Source organism: Zootermopsis nevadensis, unplaced genomic scaffold (genome assembly GCF_977971745.1).
Source record: "Zootermopsis nevadensis isolate Lab colony 2312 unplaced genomic scaffold, Znev_1.0 Znev_ptg000028l, whole genome shotgun sequence".
NCBI classification, from domain to species: domain Eukaryota; kingdom Metazoa; phylum Arthropoda; class Insecta; order Blattodea; family Termopsidae; genus Zootermopsis; species Zootermopsis nevadensis.
Genome location: NW_028259160.1, coordinates 12,590,763 through 12,613,699, shown reverse-complemented (window position 1 = coordinate 12,613,699; position 22,937 = coordinate 12,590,763). Strand labels below are relative to the sequence as shown.

Sequence of the window (22,937 nt, the reverse complement as noted above, 5' to 3'; positions counted from 1 at the left end):
CAGATGGACGCTTGGCATGTCTTTTCCGTTGGAAGATCCATGTTTCTCCTCGTATTTGTGGTTGAATTTTCCAACTCTTATTCACTTTCTTTAGAAAGGGGACTGGTGTCAGACGTTGGCAGCTTTTGGAAGAAACGGATTAGCCAGTATTTTGCATTAAATTTTTTTCTGATACACCATGGACGAACATTTGCGTGTTTTTAATATGGGAACTGAAGCTTTCTGAGTATAGCCCACTGCTAACAGACAGCGCAGCCTTGAACCGAGTCACGTGCATGTATAACAATGAAGTAACATCCATCATGTTTTGTTTTTTTCATTTTATTTAGAGCACTGGTCAGTGGCGTCTCTTGGCTTTCAGAGCAGCGACTTTGCGTCAGTGTTTCATAAATTTATCGCATCACAGGCTGGTATTAAACAGAAGCAGTTTGTTATCAATGTCAGTTTTACGAAGTAAAGTTGAATTGAATTTGGTCTGATTTTCACCCTAACGACCCCGGGGGGTGCATTATTGTTTCGTGTCACGCCACCCTCTGGATTCGATCGAGTTTAAAGACCCAATGAGGGATACAGGATTTGAGGTTTTTGCGGCGATGGAGTACACATTGTGATCTCAGACCATGGCGGGGTAACAGCCGATAAGGCTGCCGTCTGCATTATAATGGGAGATATGAGAAAATTGTATAGCGAGATGCTTCATAATCTGTACTTTTTACGACTGTTGGGTCGGTCAGAGACCGCTTTCTTCCACATCATTTGAAATTATTAATTTATAGTAATTTAATTTTAAAATATATAGTTTGGTTTGTGAGAGTTGTACAGGTGGAGACGCTGAAATTTGATTCACGAGTAAAATTCTCGTATGTTGTCAGCGTTCAAGAAAGCGTTCAGTTTCGTCGTTGCGTGCACATCGGTGAAGCATCTGTTAGCGTTTGATGATTGCCTGCGGTTCTGTTCGTGCATTCGTTTTCTCGTGAACGACATTGGAAGCCGTAACCTTGCGAACAGAATTCAGCATTGCAGAATGTCTTACATAATATTGTCGTTATAATGAGTTGTGGCCCTAGAGCCGACCTGGCCGCATGTAACATACCGCATAGTATGCAATTTAGTATAATTCTCCGAGACAAAGAAACAAAGCTACGTATTTTGTTGACGTTGAGTCCCGTAATAACTGCGTAAGTACATTTTCGTGAAATATCTCTGGATGAAAAGAGTTTGTATTCCAGGTTAATGAGATGCCTTATGAACGAATTTTTACAATTTACAAACTTTTAACAATACAATCTTTCAGTATTTCCTGTCGATTTATCTGTGTCAAAAATATTAACTACGAAGATTGATACTAGGTCCCTACAATTAAATGATTAATGCATTTGATGAGGCGAGGAAATTCCTTTTTCATACAGCGATTTATTTCTGATCTTAATTTACGCGGTCGTTCGCTCAAGAAGGCTTTTCTCACTGTAGTCACCTTGAAAGCTTTACGCCTTATGCAGTTCAGTGATTTGGGAAAAAGATTTGAATTTTAAAATAACTGCTCTATAAAGCATAATTCAAACACTGTTGAGTAAGCCAGGAAGAAGAAAATAAGGAAAGGTAACCTCGCCGAAGGGCTGAAGACGTTTTCATAGCAGTGTGTTTAGAATTCCCAAGGGAAGTCGCATGCCCCTTGGACAAGTGTTAAATCATATTCGTGTCCCGCCGCGCTGCTTGTGTGGCTTCAGTGATTGAATCACGTGTTTCAGAAAGCAAGTAGCGGTCTTGTAGTCGCTCCAGGGGGTAGCAAGTAATTCATAAAATGAAAACACTTTGCTGGCCCTCTTTCTCCGGGTAAGCCCCTCCGGATTCCCTGCCGATGTGTCAGATTTGAAAACATGGACAGACGTCTATTGCTTGCATAAGGGAGGATGCCCCATTGTTATGTCTTTTAAGTCACCCCTTGGGTTTGGAAGTAACAGTTATGTGTGGTATTATTTTCTACAACCCTTGTCCCTGTCCTCCCTGTTTGGACCTTATAACCACCCGCATGGGTTCTTTCCACAAAGTACATTTGGACCAAAGAGGATGAACTGACAGAAGGCTGGAGACAGTTGCAAACTGATGAGATATATAATTTGTGCTCTACAAAAAACATTATTAATACGATCAAATCAGGGACGATCAGATGATGGGGGAATGAAAGAAATCATAAATGGTTACAAAATATTGGTCTTAAATCCGGAAATGGAAATTCCATAGAAGATGTAAGCGCTAATGGGAGGATAATATTAAAATGGATCTTAATAATATGGGAGAAAGTACGATGTGGATTGGATTAATCTGATACCGTCGGGCTCAATGAAATAAGTGGAATTTTTTGTGTGAATGGGCGAGCAACTGTTAGCTTCTTAATAATTGTCTTTGTTCCGTGGACAGTCAGTCGGTTATGTTAGTGGCAAACGCACAGTGGTCATGTTAGTAGTGCAATTTCGTCTTTGATTGGGTGAGAGCGTTTTGTTTTGTTGAGTATCGGGCAGTTGTTAGCATTACACATATCAAAAAGAGCTCTTTTGAAAATGATATTGTTAATATTTAACGAAATACAAGGAAATAATTTTGCGTTTTTGCAATGCATTGCCTTCAGTGACGTACCAGTTGATCATTGTAACGGAGATGTATTGTGTTCTTTGGTGTAGCATAGCCAACCTCTTCGAAGTATTTAATAATTCAGATCGTACCGCGAAGAAAATAACGCATCACTATTACAAATATCAACTAGTTATTGCTGTTTGAGAAAATAATGTCTGTTTATTCTGTGAATCATATGAAACCTTTAAATATAAAGTGCCGAGTTGCACCTTGGAACCTAACGTAAAGTTAACGCTTGTCTCCAACGGGTAAAGCACATGAACAGTTTGTTAGTGCATTGCTTCTGTGTTGTATGTTGCAGAGCCCGACAGGGGTGCAGGTGTCAGATAGTGACGAGGAACCAGTGAGTAAAGCACCGAGACTTAGCGGCGACAACCATAGTGACAGACTGACGGACGACGGGTCGTACTTCGAGGTGAGTGCGTTGTGCCTTCTTCACGAGTCTGTGGAGACAACTGAAATTTCAGCTCATTGCCCGTTGTTCATATTGTATTAGGTTTTAGTTTTGTCTGTTTGTCTATTATATTATTTATTTAGTGTTCTGTCTGACGACAGGTCCATATGATCAGGATCCTTCCATCCTTGTCTGTTTGTCTATCTGTAGTTAAATAAAAAACATTTAGGTTTGAGCCTAATTCTTTTATTTTCTTGACAAAATCTCTCTATTATGACTGCAGGATGATTTGGAAGAGCTGTGTGTGATGGACACAAGTCCACCATCTGCGGAATCATTAATTCGAATTCCTGGTGACACTGAGGGAGAGCAGTCCGCAGGAGATTGCTTCTCTGAGGAAGCAGATCCGTCTGTTATCATGATTGTCCCCTCAAGTGACGTAAATAATCCTCATAATCATCAAAGGATGTGTTCCGCTGCCATCGCTCCGAATAGTGAAATGACGATGCACGAAGGTGAGACCGAAAGCAGAGAAGGAAAAATTGGCGCCATTGATATCGACGAAAATCGTTACAGTGGACATAAGGAGGGAGTAGCACGTGAAAGGATGACTACGTTTGGTAGCCTTGGGACAGGTTTGCCAGAGATGAGCTATTTTGGGGAAGACATTTCGAGATTCAATACGTCTAACCGTAACGGTCGAAATCTTGCCACCTTTTACATGAAGCACAGTGACACGGATTCTGATCAGGCCGTCAGTAGATCAGAGCCAGAGAGACTCGCGGACATGAAGTCTGTTGAGGACTCATCTGCTGATGAATGGACTTATAAACCGGGAAGCGCATCTCCTGTTAGAATGAATGGAACGACGTATGGTTCAGGGTCTTCGTCAGAAACAACTTCTTCTGTCAGAAAACACGGTGGTATAAAGAAGAGATTGGACTTTGGAAGTGCAGTTAACAGCAGTGATGTGGACAGTGAAGTGAATGGGAAACATGTCTCCAGCAACAAAGGTGACATTGCAGGTTCTCCGGGAAGGCTGTATAGAAGGAATAGCCTGGAAACTATAAATAGACTGGTCAGTCAGGCGGAAGAGATGGTTCGGGAGGATGCATCACCAGAGAAGATGGCTGCAGCTGCGAGAGCCGCTAGGGAGTTCGAACCATTTGTGTTCGATAGTGAAGGGAATGTGTCTGTTAGTTCTCGAGCCAAATATGCTAGCATCAAGCAGTGGCTTAAAGCTGATGCAAAGTCTCTGTTGCAGGTAATTCTTTCAGACTTATTCATCCTCATTTAGATTTTTGTCTTATTTTTCTTTAGTCTGCATCGTTTTGTGCCTTTTGGTGTATGCAATCAAATTTCTTGTTGAATATGTTTTTCGTATTAAAATACTTAGGTGCGTCTGTCTGTCTCTCTTTCACTCTTGTGTCTCTCTTTTGGTAGAATTCATCTTACTAATTTATATATCACTCAAATACTTACGGCATTTCCGATATTTATAGACGATGGCGATAGTAATGAAAGGAAATTTCAAAGTGAATTTTAATGTGCAAGTTCATTTACAGAGGTCACTTATTCACGTGTAATTATCCTTTAATTGTGTAAGGATTAATGTTGTACCGACAAGGACATTTTTGTTTCCTGTTGCAAATTTGTATGTAAAGGGCCAGTTCCGCGTCCTCGGTTAATGAGTATGGCCACCGCATACATGGCCCCTAATGTGGGACAAAATACATTTTTTGCTTATAAGAATGGCGTAATTTATGTCCTTGAAACCTTAAAATAAGACTTCCCTTTACTTTACGTCCTGTTTTTCTACTACTCGTTCACACAGCCTTTGCATTCTTAATTTTATTTTGCGTGTCGTAATATTCGTCAAAGCTTCAGCACCTTGCATTGCACCCAAGAAAACATTGGAAGGGGAATTCCCGATGTGTATTTCAAAAGGAATTACGCGGTAAAGTGCCACAGACACAACTGCCATCTGTGAACGTCAGAAAGAACTGTTTGGCATCATGATCAAGTCCATTGTGTGTTTACGTGATTCAAAGTTTCCTGTGGTTCATTAATTGACACGTTCCTTTGGAAAGGTGAACATAGATTTCGGGAACGTACCCCCCCTCCCCCTCCCCAAGTAGCCCTAATGCACTCGATATTACTTTTTGTCAGTTATTCTCGTTCGTTTTCTTGCAACGCCACGTGTTTTACTGTGATTTTGCGTATACTTTTTTAGTTCTTGACAGGATGATCATTTCTGTTGTGGCGTGTGAATTTGATTTCAGCCTGCGGACAGTTGCGATGCGAGTGGCGAATACACGACAGGTGACTCTGATGAAGAGAAGGAATCACAGTCTTCAGACGAGTTCAATGGCAGCGTCGCCACTTGTCGGCAGCTCGTCGGTGGCTTTAGCGCTTCGGCCGAGGCTGTACCTGACCCAGAGACGACTCCCGTCGCTGAGCGAACCCTGCCCCTCTCGCCTGAACACAGTATTACCAAAGTAAGCGATGAATATTACCGAACGTACTTGTAATATTAATTTTTCTGCGTAAGAAACAATTTATATGGCATTTAAATTAAGGAGATTAAACATTATGTTACTTAAATTTGGTTATTTAAACATTATTCTTATATGTGTATTTTATGTTGATAATATTAAATTGTTAAAAATCGTGTGTTACAAAATTTTAAAAACTTTGAAAATATATATAGTAATTCTGTTTTACGAGTACAGCGCTTTGAGGTCTAACAAAACTATAGATAGTGTGTTAACACGACTTTCTATTTTCACTTTTTTTTTTTATAGTTTTTCACTCTCGTTCATTGCGGATTTAATATAAAAATTAATAATGGCGAGTGGAAATCTTATACGTAAATTTATTATTAGTGAAAATGAACCAAACAGTTACGTTTTTCTGCTGAGTAACTAAATGGAAGAATTGTTTGAATGATTACATTTTTCATATTTGTATCTGACGTCTTCCTACCAGTGCCAGAAGAACAGAATTAGCTTTAGTTAGCAGATGAATACTGCATTTCTGTAACCAACAATTTCGTGTTCCGTGTCTCAGGTTGTATTAAGAAGTAAACGTCGACAAGTTACTGGAGAGCGTCCATGGAGTGTTTCTGGCGTTTCCCAGCTGGGAGGCAGCACACCACAGGCAAAAAGCGAACCTCTCGCTCACTTCTCAATCTCAGAGTCGGCCTTGCATCAGATGATTACAGCCACGCCACCTACGGGCAAGAGTGGGTCCGGCGTTAATCTCTCGTCAACGACAATCGACGAAGCCGCAATGCTCGCCGCAGAATGCTCTGGTTCTCGGAATGGTTCGCTCCGCAGGCGCAAAGTTCGACTTCGCAAGAGAACCATCGTGAGTTACGTGATGGAAATTTTATTCCAGTATTACTTTGATTTATAACATGTTTAACATCGGTTACGTGGAGAATCATCGATACCACTCAGACTTTTGCTTCTGGTTACATTCTACGATCGTACTGTTATCTGTTTGGATTGATAAAATGTGCAGTATCTGAAGCAAATGGGGTTCTCCTCCTCCTCCATCTTTCTTCTTCTTCCCCTTCCCCTTCTCCTCCTCCTCCTCCTCCTCCTCCTACTTCTCCTCTTCCTCCTACTTCTCCTCCTCCTCCTTCTACTTCTCCTCCTCCTTCTACTTCTCCTCCTCCTTCTACTTCTCCTCCTCCTTTTCCTCCTCCTTCTCCTCCTCCTCATCTTCCTCCTACTCCTCCTCCTCCTTCTTCCTCCTCTTCCTCTTCCATGCGGTCCTCTGTTAGGTCCGTCTGTCGAGGCTTTGATTGAGGTTTCGAAACATCTTCCTTTTTACGGTGCAAGGTTGTTAGCCTTGCGACCAACCCCCAACCTGGAGGACCAGGGTACCTGTCTTAGTTTGACCTCTCCCCCTCGACCAATCTGGCTAGGGAGGCCCTTCCAGTAGCTCTTTGGGTCACTGAAGTACTCAAGCCCCACCACCATGACGAGGTGCAGGTACCATTAAGTGGGATGTTACTGTAGGCTTTAAAGTACGTCTTGAGTGTTGCTTACTTTGAGGTGTTTTTGTGTAGTCATTACGTATTTGCCACTAACAAGTATGTATTACATACAGATTTTTGTCGCTCTTCCAGTACAAGTATATTTTTAATGAATGTTGAAAGCTGAAAATCAGATAGAATGGCACAGATTATGCCTTCTTGCTTTCTGTGTAGTTTAATGTACTGTCGCTCATGACCATGTTTTTCACTTCTGTTTGTGATTCGTCCACTTGTTTTGGCGACCCTTTACAAGAAATAACGATCATATCATTAATTTCTTCTGAAAAGTAGAAAATGTTTGTTGCATGTGACTTATGTTGACACTTCAATACGAAATGTGTGTTGATTTATTAATCATGACCAAAAAATTTGTCTGTCATCATCGGCAGTTGAAACGCCTGCTTGATTGTGTCACGGCCTGATGATGTCACTTATTCAACATGAAATAGGTTGAATTAGCAAGAACTGAATGAACCAAGAGTTGTTTTCGTACATTTTGGACAGATGTGAATTTGTTTTGGTTCATGATTAATGATGACGGCTGGTTTCAATGCTTTAATGTGGTGTCCCGCTTGTCCGCAGGGACGGAAGAGCGAATCTGGGTCAGATGGTGTGACAGTTAGCCACTCTGGTGGCAGCGACACACAGCACAGATCATCTCCGCTCAAGTTGACCCCCAGGACTCGTAATAGTTCGGGCGCAGAGGGAAGTGCAGGGAGTGGATTTTGCGTGCTTGGAAAATCGTACCTCAGTTCTGGCTCGGAAGGAAGCCGTCTTGGTTTGTCTCAGACGCTGACTAAATCTCTTACTAGTTCAAGTGCAGAAGCTAGTCCTAGAGGAAGGATATCACAGACTCTCTTTAAGTCAGGTTCCTTTTCTGGCACTCCCACGAGCGGGAGGAAGATACCCGAGAGATACGCCGCGAGTGACCCGGCAATGCAGGCTTACTCTCTCGCGGGCGACGTCACCAGCGGAACTGAAACGGAGGACGAATGTCGGTCACAGAAGCAGAAAGTGTTGCCCGTGTTCAAACTTGGGCCAGTGGCTGGTGATGAAGCGAAAAGAGATGGCGACAGCGACGTAGACAAGAAGAGTGCCCATACAGTGGAGGAGCAGTTGAGCTCGTTCTCCGAGCAGGCGTGGGATAACTACCAGGTTAGTTTCATTTGGCACTTGACATAACGTAGTGTCCGCCAATCATTCCACATGTCCCACGTGGACATCTCTGGGTGGAAACTTGGGGTGTCATTGGTGAGAAACCAGTCACTGACTGCCTGACCTATGGCATTTACATTAATTTTTTTTAAAATTACTTCATTTTATCATTGCGAGTGCAACGAGGTTATAGCGTGACTAGCGTCATCAGTCTCTCTTTGGTCTTTTTGAACAGAGAGAACGCTGCTCAACTTCCTTATCTGCTCCTAGTGATGCACACCTCCTCGCTTTCTTCTCCCCCCGCCGTCCTACAAATATGGCCGCACTTATCACTCGCTCAGAAAAGTTTAATGGATTAATGACGTGTTTAGTTGTAATGTGTCGGCCGCAAGCACAGTGAGGTTGAACGAAACTCACTTTTCTGCTCATAGGAGAAATACATGAGTGAGCCTTACAGTGAAGAACTGGCCGACTCTGAAACTGCCCGCCGCCTGCTCGAGTTTGGCGACGACTACCGCAATTACCTTGACAGCCAATCAGATTGTGCTTCAAGCCTGAGTGCAAATCAAATCCCGTCACCTGTGCGGAGGCGAAGACCAACGGTAAGTTGTTCGGTTCTTAACGGGAATTGGGGATGTTAACGGGTGAGATTTGACGTTCTCGTGGCAGCAATTATGGTGATGGGTGTAATTTGGGATTGTGGTCTAGTACATTTCATAACCACTGCAACCCTTTAAAACACGTTTATCTAATTTATACTGAAACGTTTAGTTTTTACCTCAGAGGAAACGTTCCCGTTACAAAGATTTGTTGGTTAGAGCTAAGATTTAGCATTTCTACTGTCATTTTTATTCCAAATCCATTTAAATTGCTTGAAAATGTGGATGTATATTTTAGGAGTTCATTTATCGCCCATGTTCTCCAGTCATGTAATTCTTGGATACAGGGCATACCCGGTGACAGTTCCGTACTGGATAGCGACTCGGACCTCGAAGATATTCGACATGTGATCTATCAGTCTCGCTCGCAGCTTCTTTACTCTGAACACGTGTTCAGCAAGCAGCCAGCCAAGTCGTCACCCGAACTTCTGCTGGCTTCTGACTTTGTAAGTAACTCGTCGATTGAGATCTTGCTGTATTCTGCTCTTTTGCTCTCTTAGTGATTAAAATAAAGAAAGAAACTTTATTTCAGGCAGAGATTGTGGCTACTTGTCACGAGAACATCCGGTGCCTTCGTATAATTCTGGACAACGTGGAAGAGGAGGGCGGACTCCTGTCTTCGCAGGAATGCAGAGACATACGGGGTGAGTGAACTTATCTCGGTATCTGCCTTTATTGAATTACCGATTAGACTGTCGTGATCTGTGTGTTTCGTGCATTAAATATATATTTCTTCATAGGTTGTAAGAGGCAATGGACCCGAAAAACCTCGGAGTAACTGGTAACCATGTTCAGATTGGAACCATTTAATTTCCAGGGACATCTTTGGGGTTTTATGGCTATGTTCAGTCAGTTTTTCTGTGGTCAGTTATTATTGATATATGATTCGCTCATTAGGACTGAATATTTTTGCATTAAATGTGGGATTCCATCCTGTGGTTGGAGATGGAAGGGACAATATTTGATGAGTACTCATTAACAAGCTACAGGAGGGTTTTTTCTCCAAATTTGGAGGTTGGCGAGGGCTGATGGTTCCTCATCATAAAAGGCTAATATGGGGTGTCTTTATTTCTTCCTTTATCATTGTTGCTGCATTTTTATAGAGCAAGAAAACACATGTCGACACAAAGAGAATCTACCACCTAACAGAATGTGTGTAATTTGTGTTCGTCAGTTGAACATTTATAGACGGTTTTAAATGTTCCTTGCGACTTTTCGAAACTGGTGATGTGCAGTACTGAACCTCACACGTGGCTTTACTGAAAACGTTTTTTTTTTTTTTTTTGGATGTGGACAGTACCTCCAAGTAGATTGTGTTTGTTATGAGAGAAGCCATTTCAGTTTCAATGTGTGAACAGGTAGTAGCAGTGCCCTAAAGGAGAGGCTGAATCTTTGGCGTGACGTAAGCAATAGGACAAAATATTTAAAACTCGGTGTTAGGATGTTCAATAGAACATTTTCATTGATATCTCTAGTGACAGACAGACAAATTGATGTTAGGATGGGTACGGTATGTGTTGTGCATTCAAGAAATAAGAAATGTGTACAAGATTTTAGTTGGGGAAACTGAAGGGAAGTGATTATTTTGGAGACATGGGCACAGATGGGAGAAGTATCATAAAATGAATCTGACTGGAAGTTTTGATAATTTGAGTCATGTGCACTGTGTTGAATTTTCTACTCCGTATTTTATTGGATTCAAAGTACAAACCAGAATGTACGTAAGGTAAATTATAAATGTAAATAAGAAATTCAGAAACTTGCCGTGGTATAATAACCATTCAAAATGGCGGGTAAACATCACGTGACTGTCTAGTGGCGACATCGCGTGAATAATGTTGGCACTATTTGAAACCCATTGGGCCGTAGTACAGCTGTGCAGTGGGGGCCGTGTGGAGTAGTCACGTGGGGCGCGTTACGTAACGTGTGCATGAACACCTGCTATTCCCGTTTTAGTGGCCTCATTCGCTCGCAGAAGCGATTGCCGCCGAGAAAACATTTCTGTTCGCGTCGTGTAGTCCGGAATGCGGTATTTTGTTGATTGAGAGTGCTGAGTCTTCGTGTGAGGATATTTAGAATGGCGGCTGTTCAGACACCTGGTGAGTGAATTCAGTTATTAAGGCATGGGCATTCATGACAAGAAAATAGGTAGGCCAAGGACACTCGTTGCATTCGCTAGTCGAGCGGTAACTGCTCTGTCCTCACAAGATGAATGTAGCAGGTTTCTGTTTTGACTCGTATAAGTCATTGTTTTCGTTTGGAAATGTGGAATAATTTTGAGATGCGTCTTCTGTATAGCGACGGAAAAGTTAAAAAATAACTCAAAGTAACGGTAATAATAAACGAGAATTTTCGCTTTGGTTTAGACCTGAAACATGTCATTAACATTTGAATCCTGGTTACATTAGTACGCAAAATATGGTTAATGCAGTGCAACTTTAACTAACAGTTTTGCCTGTAGTGAGCACTCCTGTAGCTATCAGTGATACTGACATTGAAAAAACCTCAGTTTACTCCGTTTCCTGTAAGATAAAAGACTTTATCAGAAAGTTGCGCGTGTGTGTTCTGCTAATTGGCTGATGTTTTTACACATTGCTTACTTGGCAGAACTTTTCCTGTTATAGTTTGCCCATGAAACCCCGTGATGATGTCAGAAATATGCTGTATAATTGTCTAGACCCGGGGTTACCGATGTTTTCAAGACTTTCGCCCTGCAAGTGTTCGCCAGTAAGACGCGTTATAGTAATTGATTTGACGTTCTTTATTAAGCTGTTGCTCGCAGTGGCAGACACTGCAGAATATGACTTCAACAAAGCGTGTTTTATGTATACTATATTTTGCCATAGGGTGACAGTATTACAAAAGTGCGTGCGGACAGTGTTAAAATACATCGACGGGACGCGGTTTGAGAACCCCTAATCCAGACTGACGTTAGAAGTTTCGTAACTTTCAACTGCCAATGACGGGACAAGTTTGCTGAGTGATAATTGGTTTGCTTTTGATCGGAATTGTATTGTTTTGAACCTTGACCGAGAAACCAGTTATCGTGTTTTTTGTTTTGTGAGTTGTCTCTGGCGATGTCTGCTTGCCAGCCGACCTATCCGTATAGGACGGCGTGTTGCCATCGCGTAACACCGTTACTGTCATCTTTGACTTCCTCGTGCTGTCCGCAGAAGTTGACTGACCCGTCATTGCAGCCAGTGTCTTGTAACAATTATCATAACTGTACTGTCTGGTGGTAGAACCCGAAAGGGGGAAAAAAGACACGTTGTACTTCCCATTTCATCTTATCCTTCCATTTACGTGGTCTTCAAAGTGGACGTTGAGGCGTTAACTCTTCTCCGTATCCTGTCCAAATGACCAACTTGTTGTATACATCTAGAGTTCATTGTTGCAACAATACTAGGTGACCTGTTTAAAACACGAAATTCGTCTCCGCAGAAGTTTTTGGCCGGTGGAATTTTCAAGGGGAAGGCTAGGAGCGAGTCACTTGTGCGAAGTATAATGCTGACTGCACCGAGGACTGAACGCCCAAACAAAAGAATTGCACTGACCGTGCCACCTCAGGTACACAGAGTAGGCCCGTCCGCCAGCTCCGCTAGATTCTCCACCGGCCAAAAACTACTGTGCCGACTATATCCTCAGAAAGATAGGTCCATATATATTCCTGAACACGTTTTTAAACACTTGTAAGAGACCACGTATCACATCCTTATAAAACAAATGACAATTGCATCTTTTGTATGTTCTTGTATTCAGCGTCTGGGAGGTAAACGAAATGATTTCGTAAAATTTAGAGGACGACTTCACCTCCACTGGTGGTGTTTATAATGTACAGAAGATGCAGATGTGTTGGTACAGACCCCTGACTGACTGCCTGCCATCACCTCCACTAGCTATAACGACTCTGGTCCGTGTTAAAGAAGCATCTCATCACGCGTGCGTGTTTTACGACGTACAACGAAACGAAAGAGAATATCTCATCACAGATTGAAATTAGGTGTCCTAAATCTAATCAGTTTATTATTAATAATAATTATAATTGTTCAGTACAGGCCTTGCAGATTTGTAAACTTGATCCCCCGAAAGGTATTTCTGAATAAGTAAGTCAGTTTACGCCTCGCGGCCGTGAGAAGTTTGTGTTGGTAGTAGAAAAGAGTCCACACGAGACTGCGATTAATAATTAGCAATTAATGTTATCGATACTAACAACTTCATATCTTCACCATTTGGTAACATCAATTTACGACTTGCGGAGGCCTAGGTGTTTAGTATGTTCTTTTTCTCTATTTACCATCAACCGTAAGGTCAATACATTGCATGTCTGGGTGGAAGATTTCACCCATTGTTAATTGCCTACTTAACATTCCGCCGTCGAGAAGAAATTTTTAGAAAGTAGCCTACAACAAGTTACATGTTCATAACTTTTTTAATTAGCGAATTACACTGGGAGAAAGTGTACTGAAATAATTTATTTAAAATTCCGCATGTTCTGCACTGCTAATATCCAACTATATTTTACCATTGCTCACGATTTTGAGCTTCTTACGCAAACTACCATCGTCATAACCAGTCGTAAGATCTATCTTAATGGTATCCTACCATCTCATTCTCTTTCTTCCAAATGAAAGTCTTTAAATGGGTTATTGCACCAAAATTTTTCGTAAATTCACCAGCGTATTTAGGCTACGTGCATAAATCAGTATTGACCGAAATAAAGATAAATAATCAGCGTAGTGAATTCCCTAAGCAATCTTGGTACTTAATACAGTGCCAGTAATTTGTATTGACCTGTGAATGCGTAAGACTTTAAAACCCAACTGTTTACGTCATATCACACGGCCATTAGTGTAATTTCCATTGTATGTTTTTTCCCCCTTTTACGTCAGAGATGTATATTACCATATAATCAAGTTCATAGAGTGGTAATACTTGTTTGGACAACCTTCCAGAAAGAAACGCCTCGCTTTTTACCCACTTCATAGCTACGAAATAGGTAATGTCCGCGTAGTTGCGAATGACTCAGACCAAGTTGGCTAACCTCACGGGTGTGATAAGTCACAGATGCGTAAAGGAGAGTTGAAAGTTGGTGGCGTTTGTGTAGCGGTGCGTTAGTTCGTAAAGAAAGAAAGAAAGAAAGAAACAGCGCTGTGGAACGAGGACAGAATTAACGCACGAGTAAGAAGGCTAGATAGAACAGCTGTGAGCGAGTTAGAAACTTCTAGCGTAGTTTATATCGTGTCAAAGACGAAGTAGAGTGACTCGTTGCGAGAATTTTAGTCGTGTCGTAATAGTTGGATGTATCAGCTCGTTTTGTTTTGTGACGCTGCTTACAAGGATATATCATTTGTAATTGTTAGAGGTTAGATTTTTTGTTCTGAAGTGCTGCAGATTTGTTCGTGTATTACGTAATGAATTTCACAAGAATTCTGTCGTATTACTAACCATTGTCAGGTTACTAGGAGACTGAACTTCCTGTTAGTTCAGTTGATTGTGTCCGTGACATTGTTGTACGACGCAGCGCAGTTAATTAAAGTGTGATTCCTGTTCTGTGTTGGTGTTACGTATTGCCTTTGATCTAGTGTATTTAACTGTGAAGGCCATTACTTTCCATTTACGAGGTAATTTCATACACAGCATAGACACGTTCGTATTTAGACATAATATTTCGTGCTTTTTTTGGTATTTCATAATAACGTCTTTTAAGACATATATTTTGGTGTAGTTATGATATTGATTTTTACCACATCGTTGCCAAGTCTCCTTTGTGACCCTCACGAAGACCGATGGTGCAAGGTGCACCGTATTGGACGGTGACGCTCACGAAAGATACGGCTAGGAGGAGGAAAATGTACTTTTAGTTATTTGCTTTCTGTTTATAGATAGCAGCTATGTATTTTATATTCCGCTTTTTATTTTTTTTTTGTGGATAAGAGGGACAGTGGCAGATTGAGACGAAGACCAACTGAGCGACTGTCAGTTTGTCAAAGAAGACTTTTCCATGGATTCTTTCATGCTACTTATTGTCGGCACATTCATTCTAACATCCATCACAATTCCATTATCAGTAACCTTTTTATGTTCTGATGTACTCAAAGTCAGCTAATACCTGCTGTTTCGAGAAAAACATGAAATGTTTCAGATATAAGGATCGGCATCAGTTCTGTACTTTCGTGTTTTTGTCTTTAGGTTTGGTTCAGAGGTGGGATATGCTGCAAGCACGGGCCGAAGATCTACAGCGAGTTCGGGCCTTGCAGCGCGAGATGGCAGCACTACGTGATGAGCTTCTCGATCTTGCCTCCAGAGTGACTTCTATGGAATCCGAACTTAAAGATCGGGACCAGTTGGAAAATAGAATTCATCAAGTGAAAGTAAGCACATCTTTCACTTAAATAAGTTTGTTGTGTGAACTTGCTTTCATGCAGAATGCAAGTTAGTTTTGTTTTCGTACGTAGGTAGTTTTGAGAACTGTTTTGATTCAGGACAGGTTTATTTTAATTGGCAAGTGGGTGAAAGTTCAGTAAATGTTTCTTAAGATCTGTGACACTTTCTATAACTGTATAAATGATAAGGTCACTAATTGGTTGGATATGTGATTGGGTATGAAGGTCTGAGTTTTCTCTTGCCGTTATGAAGTGGTTGTCCTCATTAACTTTGCCTTACAGTACATCTCATGGTCAGGCCCATTGGTGGATGTGGGTTTTAAGAACGAAGGTGGCATTCTGTTAGGCAGCTGAGGAAGCATTAAGCTTTCCATCAAATCTTTATTGCATTATAGTCGGCGCAGTAGTTTTTGGCCGGCGGAATTTTCAAGGGTAAGGCTAGGAGCGAGTCATTTATGCGATAGTATAATGCTGACTGCACCCAGGAGCTTATCAAACAAAAGAAATACGCTGACCGTGCCGCCACAGGTACACAGAGTAGTAGGCCCGTCCGCTAGCGTATAATACACGACTTGTGAACGATGTCAATAGACTCCTATATTGTCGGCTGAGCTATCGGTACTTGTTCCAATCCAGTTCATATGGTGACCGCTAGATGGCTCAAGCTGTGGCACATCGGTAACGCAGCTGCTTGCTAAATAATCCTTACTTACGTCACAGACATAATAAATTTATATCAGTATATCTTACAGTTTCAAATAATGGTGGCATTTTATAATTGGGTTTTGTTCATCGCACATCAAGGACAGGATTTTGCAGCCTTATATTTGGTGTTCGGGGGTAGTTTCGTGGTCCCATAAATGCGAATGTCCGCATTACGAACGCGTTTTCGAAGATACGAGTCAGTCATCGCTCTAGGGAATTGTGTCCATACCTTTGAGATAACCTCCAGGAATCTCAATATCATATTCATTTATGACCTCTGAAGATTAGTTGATTTCTGAGACTCCAGCCTTGAGGCGAATTTGATTAAAATGAGCCCCTTTTTTTCTTCCGTTGTCGTGGTGTTGAAGCAAGAAATGCCGGTAAAAGGGTAGTCGTGTCGCACGCGTTGGCTGGTGGGCGGGCGGAGGGGGTTCCTGTGAGGGCGCGTTACGTGTCCCGAATACGGAAAGGTGTTGGGGTCCCTCCATTCTATGTGAGAGGGAGAGTAAAAAAAAGCCAATACGAATTTCGTCGCCGTGCTAGACTGAAAACATTACAAAAAGCCCGTGCCCCATTGGCGCATGAGTAGAAGACGGGGCTGCCTGGAAATATTTTATGGACGAGGTTTTCGCCTTAAAGACGAAAGATTGAAAAAGTATTTAATTGTATGAAGATTTCCGTCTTCTGGGTTGTTGCGCCGTGTAGTCTGGTCGATGTTTGCCAACGTTTCGGAGGTCATACTGTCTCCGTCATCAGGGCGATTCATCTACTGCAAGCCACCAAGATACCACTACTCCTTTAAAGCTAGACTGCATGTACAACCGTTTCGTAGCTCATCGCTCTGCGTGGCATTCTGCCTGCTGATTCCTCTCTCTCTCCCCCCCCCCCCTTCCTCATAAGCTATGCGGGACCCGATTTCCAAACCACTCTGTATACTGAATTCGAATCAATTGATTGGCTGTTGATTGCAAATTGAATTAGAAAGGAATTCGCGTGTCTGTGCTCAGAAGCGGGAGCCTTCAAGTTGCACTGGCTGCATACAAATGAATTCGATGGCTGGCGATTGTTCAGCTGAGGCATACACACGCCTGCAGTTGTGCCGAGTGCCAAGTGGTCCATATAATACACACTCGCACTAGAAAAGTCTCGTATCGAGAAGATCCGGGGGTTGAAACTGGAAATAGTGCCAAATTCTTTTCTTTACTCAAGCTCGAAACGTCTCTCAGTTCTCGATTTTCGAAGTTTTACCCTTTCAAGTCCCGATTAAACACAGTCGTATTCATTATATTGCTAGCATTTTTGATATCAAAAGAGACGAGATTAAATAGTGTGCACTCCATTGGAGTACTCGTATATGCCTAATTCTTCCTTTGATGTTTTTGCGTACCTAAATTAATACTGCAGAGTTAGAGAATTTGATAAATAAATCAGTATATCAACCAGTCTCTGGGTGGGGAATCGAACCGAGGAACGAAAAAGGAATGCTAGCCAAGCACTAGGATTGCAGGAACAATTATCATCTGTACGAACTAAAAGGCACAGACTTTTATAATGTATAGATGCGTAGAATGTAGAGGAGAAACTAATTAGTGCTTCGGTTTGGACGGAGAAGGTTAATAAACTAAATCATGACGTCAGCGCGACTATGATAAAATTGATAGAATGTGGGAATGGAGACTAGTATGCGGCGGGAACTAAATATTCATTCGGTGAATCGAAGATCACTTACTAGAGAAAACTTTGGTCGAACAATCGGGAAAAAGAACACGGTAATTACTGACTGAGTACAACCTGAAGGGTACAAGGACGCGCGGGATGTCTTTCGAAAGTTGGTGTAAAGCCGAAGCGGTCTTGAATCTGATCCCTGAAGGTCAGAAGAAAAAGAAGTTTCCTGGCTTTGGGCCAGCAGTAAGTACGCCACTGAAGGATAATTTCACTTCTGTGTTCTGTCCGAATACTTCACATGGCCGTATATCTGGGTGCTGGGTGCAATTGCTCGTTGCTTGACAGTGATGCGACAACCTGGTCCTTGTACATAAATTATCCGGGTTTGTGGGTCTCTTCCTTGGAATTGGTCCTCCGGGGAGCTGCGTGTTGTGGACGTAGTTGCTCCCGGGGCGAGCTCTTCTTGTCAGGACGTGAGTCCAGCAGGACAGGGGTGGACATTGACGTTGTAGAACAGTAAGGCAGCCTGCGTTCTAGTCTTGGTTTTAAAAATTACATACGGCAGTAATATTAACTTCCGAAAAGAAATTGTCTGAGCTACTGCGTGCGGTGGAGTGGAGATATACTCAACACTATTTGCAGGTGAGTGGTTAGCTTCACGCTCTGACCCCGTTCTGTTCATGAGAAAATAATCATCCGTTCCCACTAAACAAGGTTTGGAGGACCCGTAGACGGTCTGGACACGATGCAAAATAGAAAAATATCGGTCCTTGCCGGGAATCGAAGCCAAAAGACAACAGTATTAATGCATTATAAATGGTACTTATTTGTTTCGGTTTAATTTACTCAAGGCAAGAGAGTAGACTACATTAAACTACCAACTTTACGATTAATATATACAAATAATTTATTAGAACAATTAGGTTTCTCATGTTCGTTGACAGGGGGCCTGAGTTAGTTTTCGGAGAAAAGTGTGTTCGCGGATGAGCAGTCTTGGCGCACCTTTTTTGGCCACAAAGAACATTAAAATCATCGTCTTAGAGTACCTGTGTGTTGGATGTTCTGGAGAATTGTGCCAGTCTCGGGTTGAGAACCCCGCACATTTGTTTGCATGCAACTTGTGTACTCAGGCTTGGAGTAGAGTGGTCTTGCAAATTCCCGCAGGAACTGAACGGACGAAACGTTTCGGCAGTAAAAACATGAGACATTCATGGAGGGACGGAGAGAGTTTCGATGCGGTCAGCCAGTAGGGAGAAATACGCCTAGAAATGGTCTCCTTTCCCATAACAGGTCACCAGGATACACATATCATATGGAAACACGTTCCTCCGCGTCTTACGTCATCTATTTTTCCTGATGGTCCTCCAGTGCAGCGGCAAGATAGTATTGTGCATTTAACGATGCTGTCAGTTCAGAATGTATAGCGTTGAGTGATAGAAATATTAATTATGAATTAGAAAGTTTATGGAAGGAAGTGCTCGTGGCCTAATTTAAGGCACTATCCCAAAATTTGCCTGGAGCGAATGAGGAAAGCCGTGAAAACACAATGAAGGTTACTTGTCTTCTTTGATGTTACGCCGTGCAGTCTGGTAGACGTTTACCGGCGTTTTAGAGGTGCATACTGCCTCCATATTCAGGGCGGTGAGAGATGAGTAATATCTAGCTCTTGGAATATTAGGTCTGCCACGACAGCGTATGGCGGAGCGGAGGTATAGTGCCACGTATTCTTGATGCGGTTACTATAAATGGGGGTGAATATGAAGCTGGGTGTGCCCCCAAGAAAAAGTACGGAATTCTTCGACTTTTGAATGAAAGTTGTTTGGCGACAATTCTTAAACAAAGCTGACAGTTGCCAGCGGGAAACCAGCTGCGTCGTAGTGTTGTGCCCACGATTCCTGATTTTTGAGGTGGAAGGTGTAATGAATTGGAGTGAAATATTGTAACAGATGGAGCTGAAGTTCGTAAGTGTAAGCCGCGGTACTTCGTTGACGTGTTGCAGACGGAGCTGACTGCCCTTCGTGACCGGAAGACCCAACTGTTGCAAGTCAACGTTGCCGTCCATCGTTTCCTCACCGACAGTGGTCATCCTGCAGCCATGCTTAAAGACGACGTGGCTGACCTCTACCGGGTGTGGGACGAAACGTTTCAAAGGTAAGCCCCGTCTTCATCTTCCGACTGTAGGAATATTTTTACGCATCTGAAGGTTTCCCTGCACAATCTCCGATTTGGACTGCAAAATGAATACTACAGGGCACATTTTTAGGATGTTCCTCATATTTACTGAGGACAGACTCTACAGATTTTAGATATCATAGATATTTGTCTCTCCTCCAGACGCACAGTTTTAACTGCCGTATCCTGAGCAATGCAGTTAAAACCTGGTAGGTCCTTAACAAACTTCTTCATTGTTCATTTCCCCCTTGACCTTGCTTGTCGCGGACGACGAGGACTGCATCGCCTCTTCATGTGTTCCCCTTCCCAGTGTGTGCGTTCGACTCTCATCTCTAGCTCTCCAGGATGTCCAGCAAACGGAGATGTTTCCTGTGTGACCGTCGAAGTAGGGAATGTCGAGGAGAAGCAAGCGATAAATTATTTGCACAGGATGGCGATCATGATGGCGCAACAGCGTGAGGGAACAGAAAAGACAGAAGTGTCGTAATAATGAAAGTGGGTGTCCGGGGGTCGCGAGTGCGGATGTTTATAAGAAGGGGGTGGCTGCAGAAATGCCGTCGGCAGTGAATGGGGGCGGGTATTGGCATGGCATGGCAGTGGCCATGGCGTATGTTCACCAGACTTCATTACTTGCGTCAATATTGACTTTTGGTGCTGAGGCTTCTTCCACTGCTATCGCCGACAGGTCAGATGCTCCTCTGTCTCGTGTCTGAGGGCAGGAAGATGTCTCGAGCGCGGTTGTATAGATGGTGCTGGCTGTCTTATTGCTACACAACACTGGTAGGGGTGACCAGAGCTTGTCTCTTGTTTGACGTAAAATTTTAAGATGGAACAGCGTCTCTATTATAAAGATCTGTTGATTAATGACTTTAAGGAAATTATATCTGTGGGTAAAATGCAGAATTGTTCATGTTAAAAAAGAGAAAATGGTACAAGTGTTTACCACTAGGCTTTAAAGGGTTTTTGTAAGAGTGTCCAGGGTGACTTGACATCTGGAATAGTCAGCTGCTTAAGTTACGTGGCGTCATATGGGATAGTTCTTTGAACGATGAATTGATTATAACGGTCCATAGGCTGTATTGATATTGATATTCTGCCTACCATTTGGTGTTAGGAACTGGGAAAAATTATTTGGGCCGAGATTCAAATTCGGTAGATCCCGAATTCGAATGCAACGATCGGGAGTTAATTGAGATTAACTCCGATGTCGCGGTACTTAGGTACGTTGTTAACGTCTGACACCTGATCTGCCCACAATAGTGCAGTGGTGACGGCCAGCGTTGTCTCTGTGTGTGCCCATGTGATTGCCAGCCCTGGAAATGTTTTTATTGGTGTGGATCTCAATAACGTCCCCGATTCTCATACTGAGTGCCCGAGCGGGAACCGACTCAAGTGGTTTGTTTATCTTGGGACGGCATGCTGGAAGAACGTCGTGGAGAGTTTCTAAGTACCCCAATGACTTAATTGCACTGACTGTCGGTGATTTTGATTAGATGGTCAGAAGCATTGTCGCGTCACGCCTCGGATATACTCGTTATTTACTCTCAAATGAACATTGCCTCGTATATGCACGTTGAACACAGGTTTCACAACTAATTGCTTCTATGACTTGGAGATCAAAAGACAAATTGTACTCTGAAGAATAAACACTTAAAATATCACACTCCGTTAAGCGTTTCCATTATTCTGTGTTAGCATTACGAGACGCCTTTATAGTGTTTTCGTTGCCGTAGACTTCATTATCGGATGCTGTAGTAATCAGTGCTGATGCTGTTCGACGTAATGTTAAGAACAGTTGCGTTCCTTTAGAGAGTTCGTAAATCGAGTCGTTATTTCCCATAAGCGCAATGTTATAGTTCCCGAACGACAGAAAAATAGCCCGAAACTAGAAATAGACTTTTTTAAACTTAAGCATGCCGCGTTATTATGATATGAAACTAAAAAAAAAATAACAGAGGCATATTCTGTAAACAAAGATGGGTAAATTAACATTTTTCTAGCCTTCATATTTTGTCTGTTGGCTCGAGTGATTTGTCTTGTGAGACCTAAACCACAACATCGTTAAAGACAGCAGCAAGATGCACTTACGTGGATGAAACGAGAATAGCATACAGAATTTTTGATGTGGAATCCTTGTTTAAAGCGAACTTTTGAAGGCGAAGATGAAAGTAAAGTGTTTGTGGAGTAGGCGCGTTTGCACTGTTAGGGTGACACTACGAATTTTTCGCGACCGTCTCTTTTTTCTGATCTGCCTTTATAACGTGATGCTGTAGCACAAATATTTCTGCCGGTGAGCGGCTTTAAGAGCATGTCTGCAACGACCGATTGACGCTGTCCTTTTGTTGGTGTTCTGAAATTCTTTGTCCCTTGTGTAGCGTGTCCCAGCGGCTGGGAGACCTGCAGAGGGTGTCTCAGGCTTGGCAGCAGTTCGAGGTACACCTCTGCGAACTGCAGGAGGCCCTTAGATCTGATCACAACACGTTGCTGATGCTGGACTCGGCGTTGCAAGGGGGCACCGTCTCTCCTGACGTCGCCACTTCTGTGAGGGATGTTGCGAAGGTGCTGTCCGAAAAGCAGGACGGCGACGGCGACGACGTCTTATGTCAGGTAAGTTGAAGTCAGCGTACATTGAGCGCGCTGAGTCGGTCGTAGATGCGGGATAGTATTAAAATGGGTGTCAGAGGATTGTGATTGTGTGGTCTAGACTGTCTGGTTGATGAGACGGTCCACTGGGGGTGGGGGGTGGGGTGGCTGTTGCGAAGACGATATTAATTATGGAACCTGAGGCCTTAAGCGTCGGGTTCCGTGAAAGACGGGGAATTTTTTGATTAGCTGAGTGACTATTATCTTGTCAAGAAGCTCTCTGTTCCGCGAAGTTAGTAGTTTTATAGAATTTTATAATACTTCATTCTCGTGTTTCTTATTATCTTGTCTTGAGCACGTTTCTGCTGTATCAGTTTTGCTACGGTTACCAGTGTGTCGTCGTCCCCTTTTCAACAACGCTGGTTTTATTGTACGTTTTGCATTGGCTAGTTGAGTATCTGTCCTGTCTTTACGAGTTTTTCCTCTACAAGTGTTTATGAACGTCCTGCACAAATTGACTTCCTCTAAAGTGTGAGGTAGATGGA

The 22,937-nt window shown here is 42.6% G+C and overlaps 1 protein-coding gene across 3 annotated transcripts in view; it reads left to right on the top strand.

The window, feature by feature from the left end:
- Positions 1–22,937, top strand: part of klar (klarsicht) — a 202,248-nt gene that overhangs the window by 153,753 nt on the left and 25,558 nt on the right. For all 3 annotated transcript variants that reach the window (XM_087357474.1, XM_087357473.1, XM_087357475.1), the window contains exons 10-20: positions 2,933–3,046; positions 3,309–4,289; positions 5,308–5,523; positions 6,095–6,394; positions 7,653–8,225; positions 8,657–8,827; positions 9,172–9,330; positions 9,417–9,528; positions 15,074–15,255; positions 19,637–19,788; positions 22,185–22,416. In XM_087357474.1, the coding sequence (XP_087213600.1) occupies positions 2,933–3,046; positions 3,309–4,289; positions 5,308–5,523; positions 6,095–6,394; positions 7,653–8,225; positions 8,657–8,827; positions 9,172–9,330; positions 9,417–9,528; positions 15,074–15,255; positions 19,637–19,788; positions 22,185–22,416 (3,192 nt within the window). The remainder of the gene's footprint in view (positions 1–2,932; positions 3,047–3,308; positions 4,290–5,307; positions 5,524–6,094; positions 6,395–7,652; positions 8,226–8,656; positions 8,828–9,171; positions 9,331–9,416; positions 9,529–15,073; positions 15,256–19,636; positions 19,789–22,184; positions 22,417–22,937) is intronic.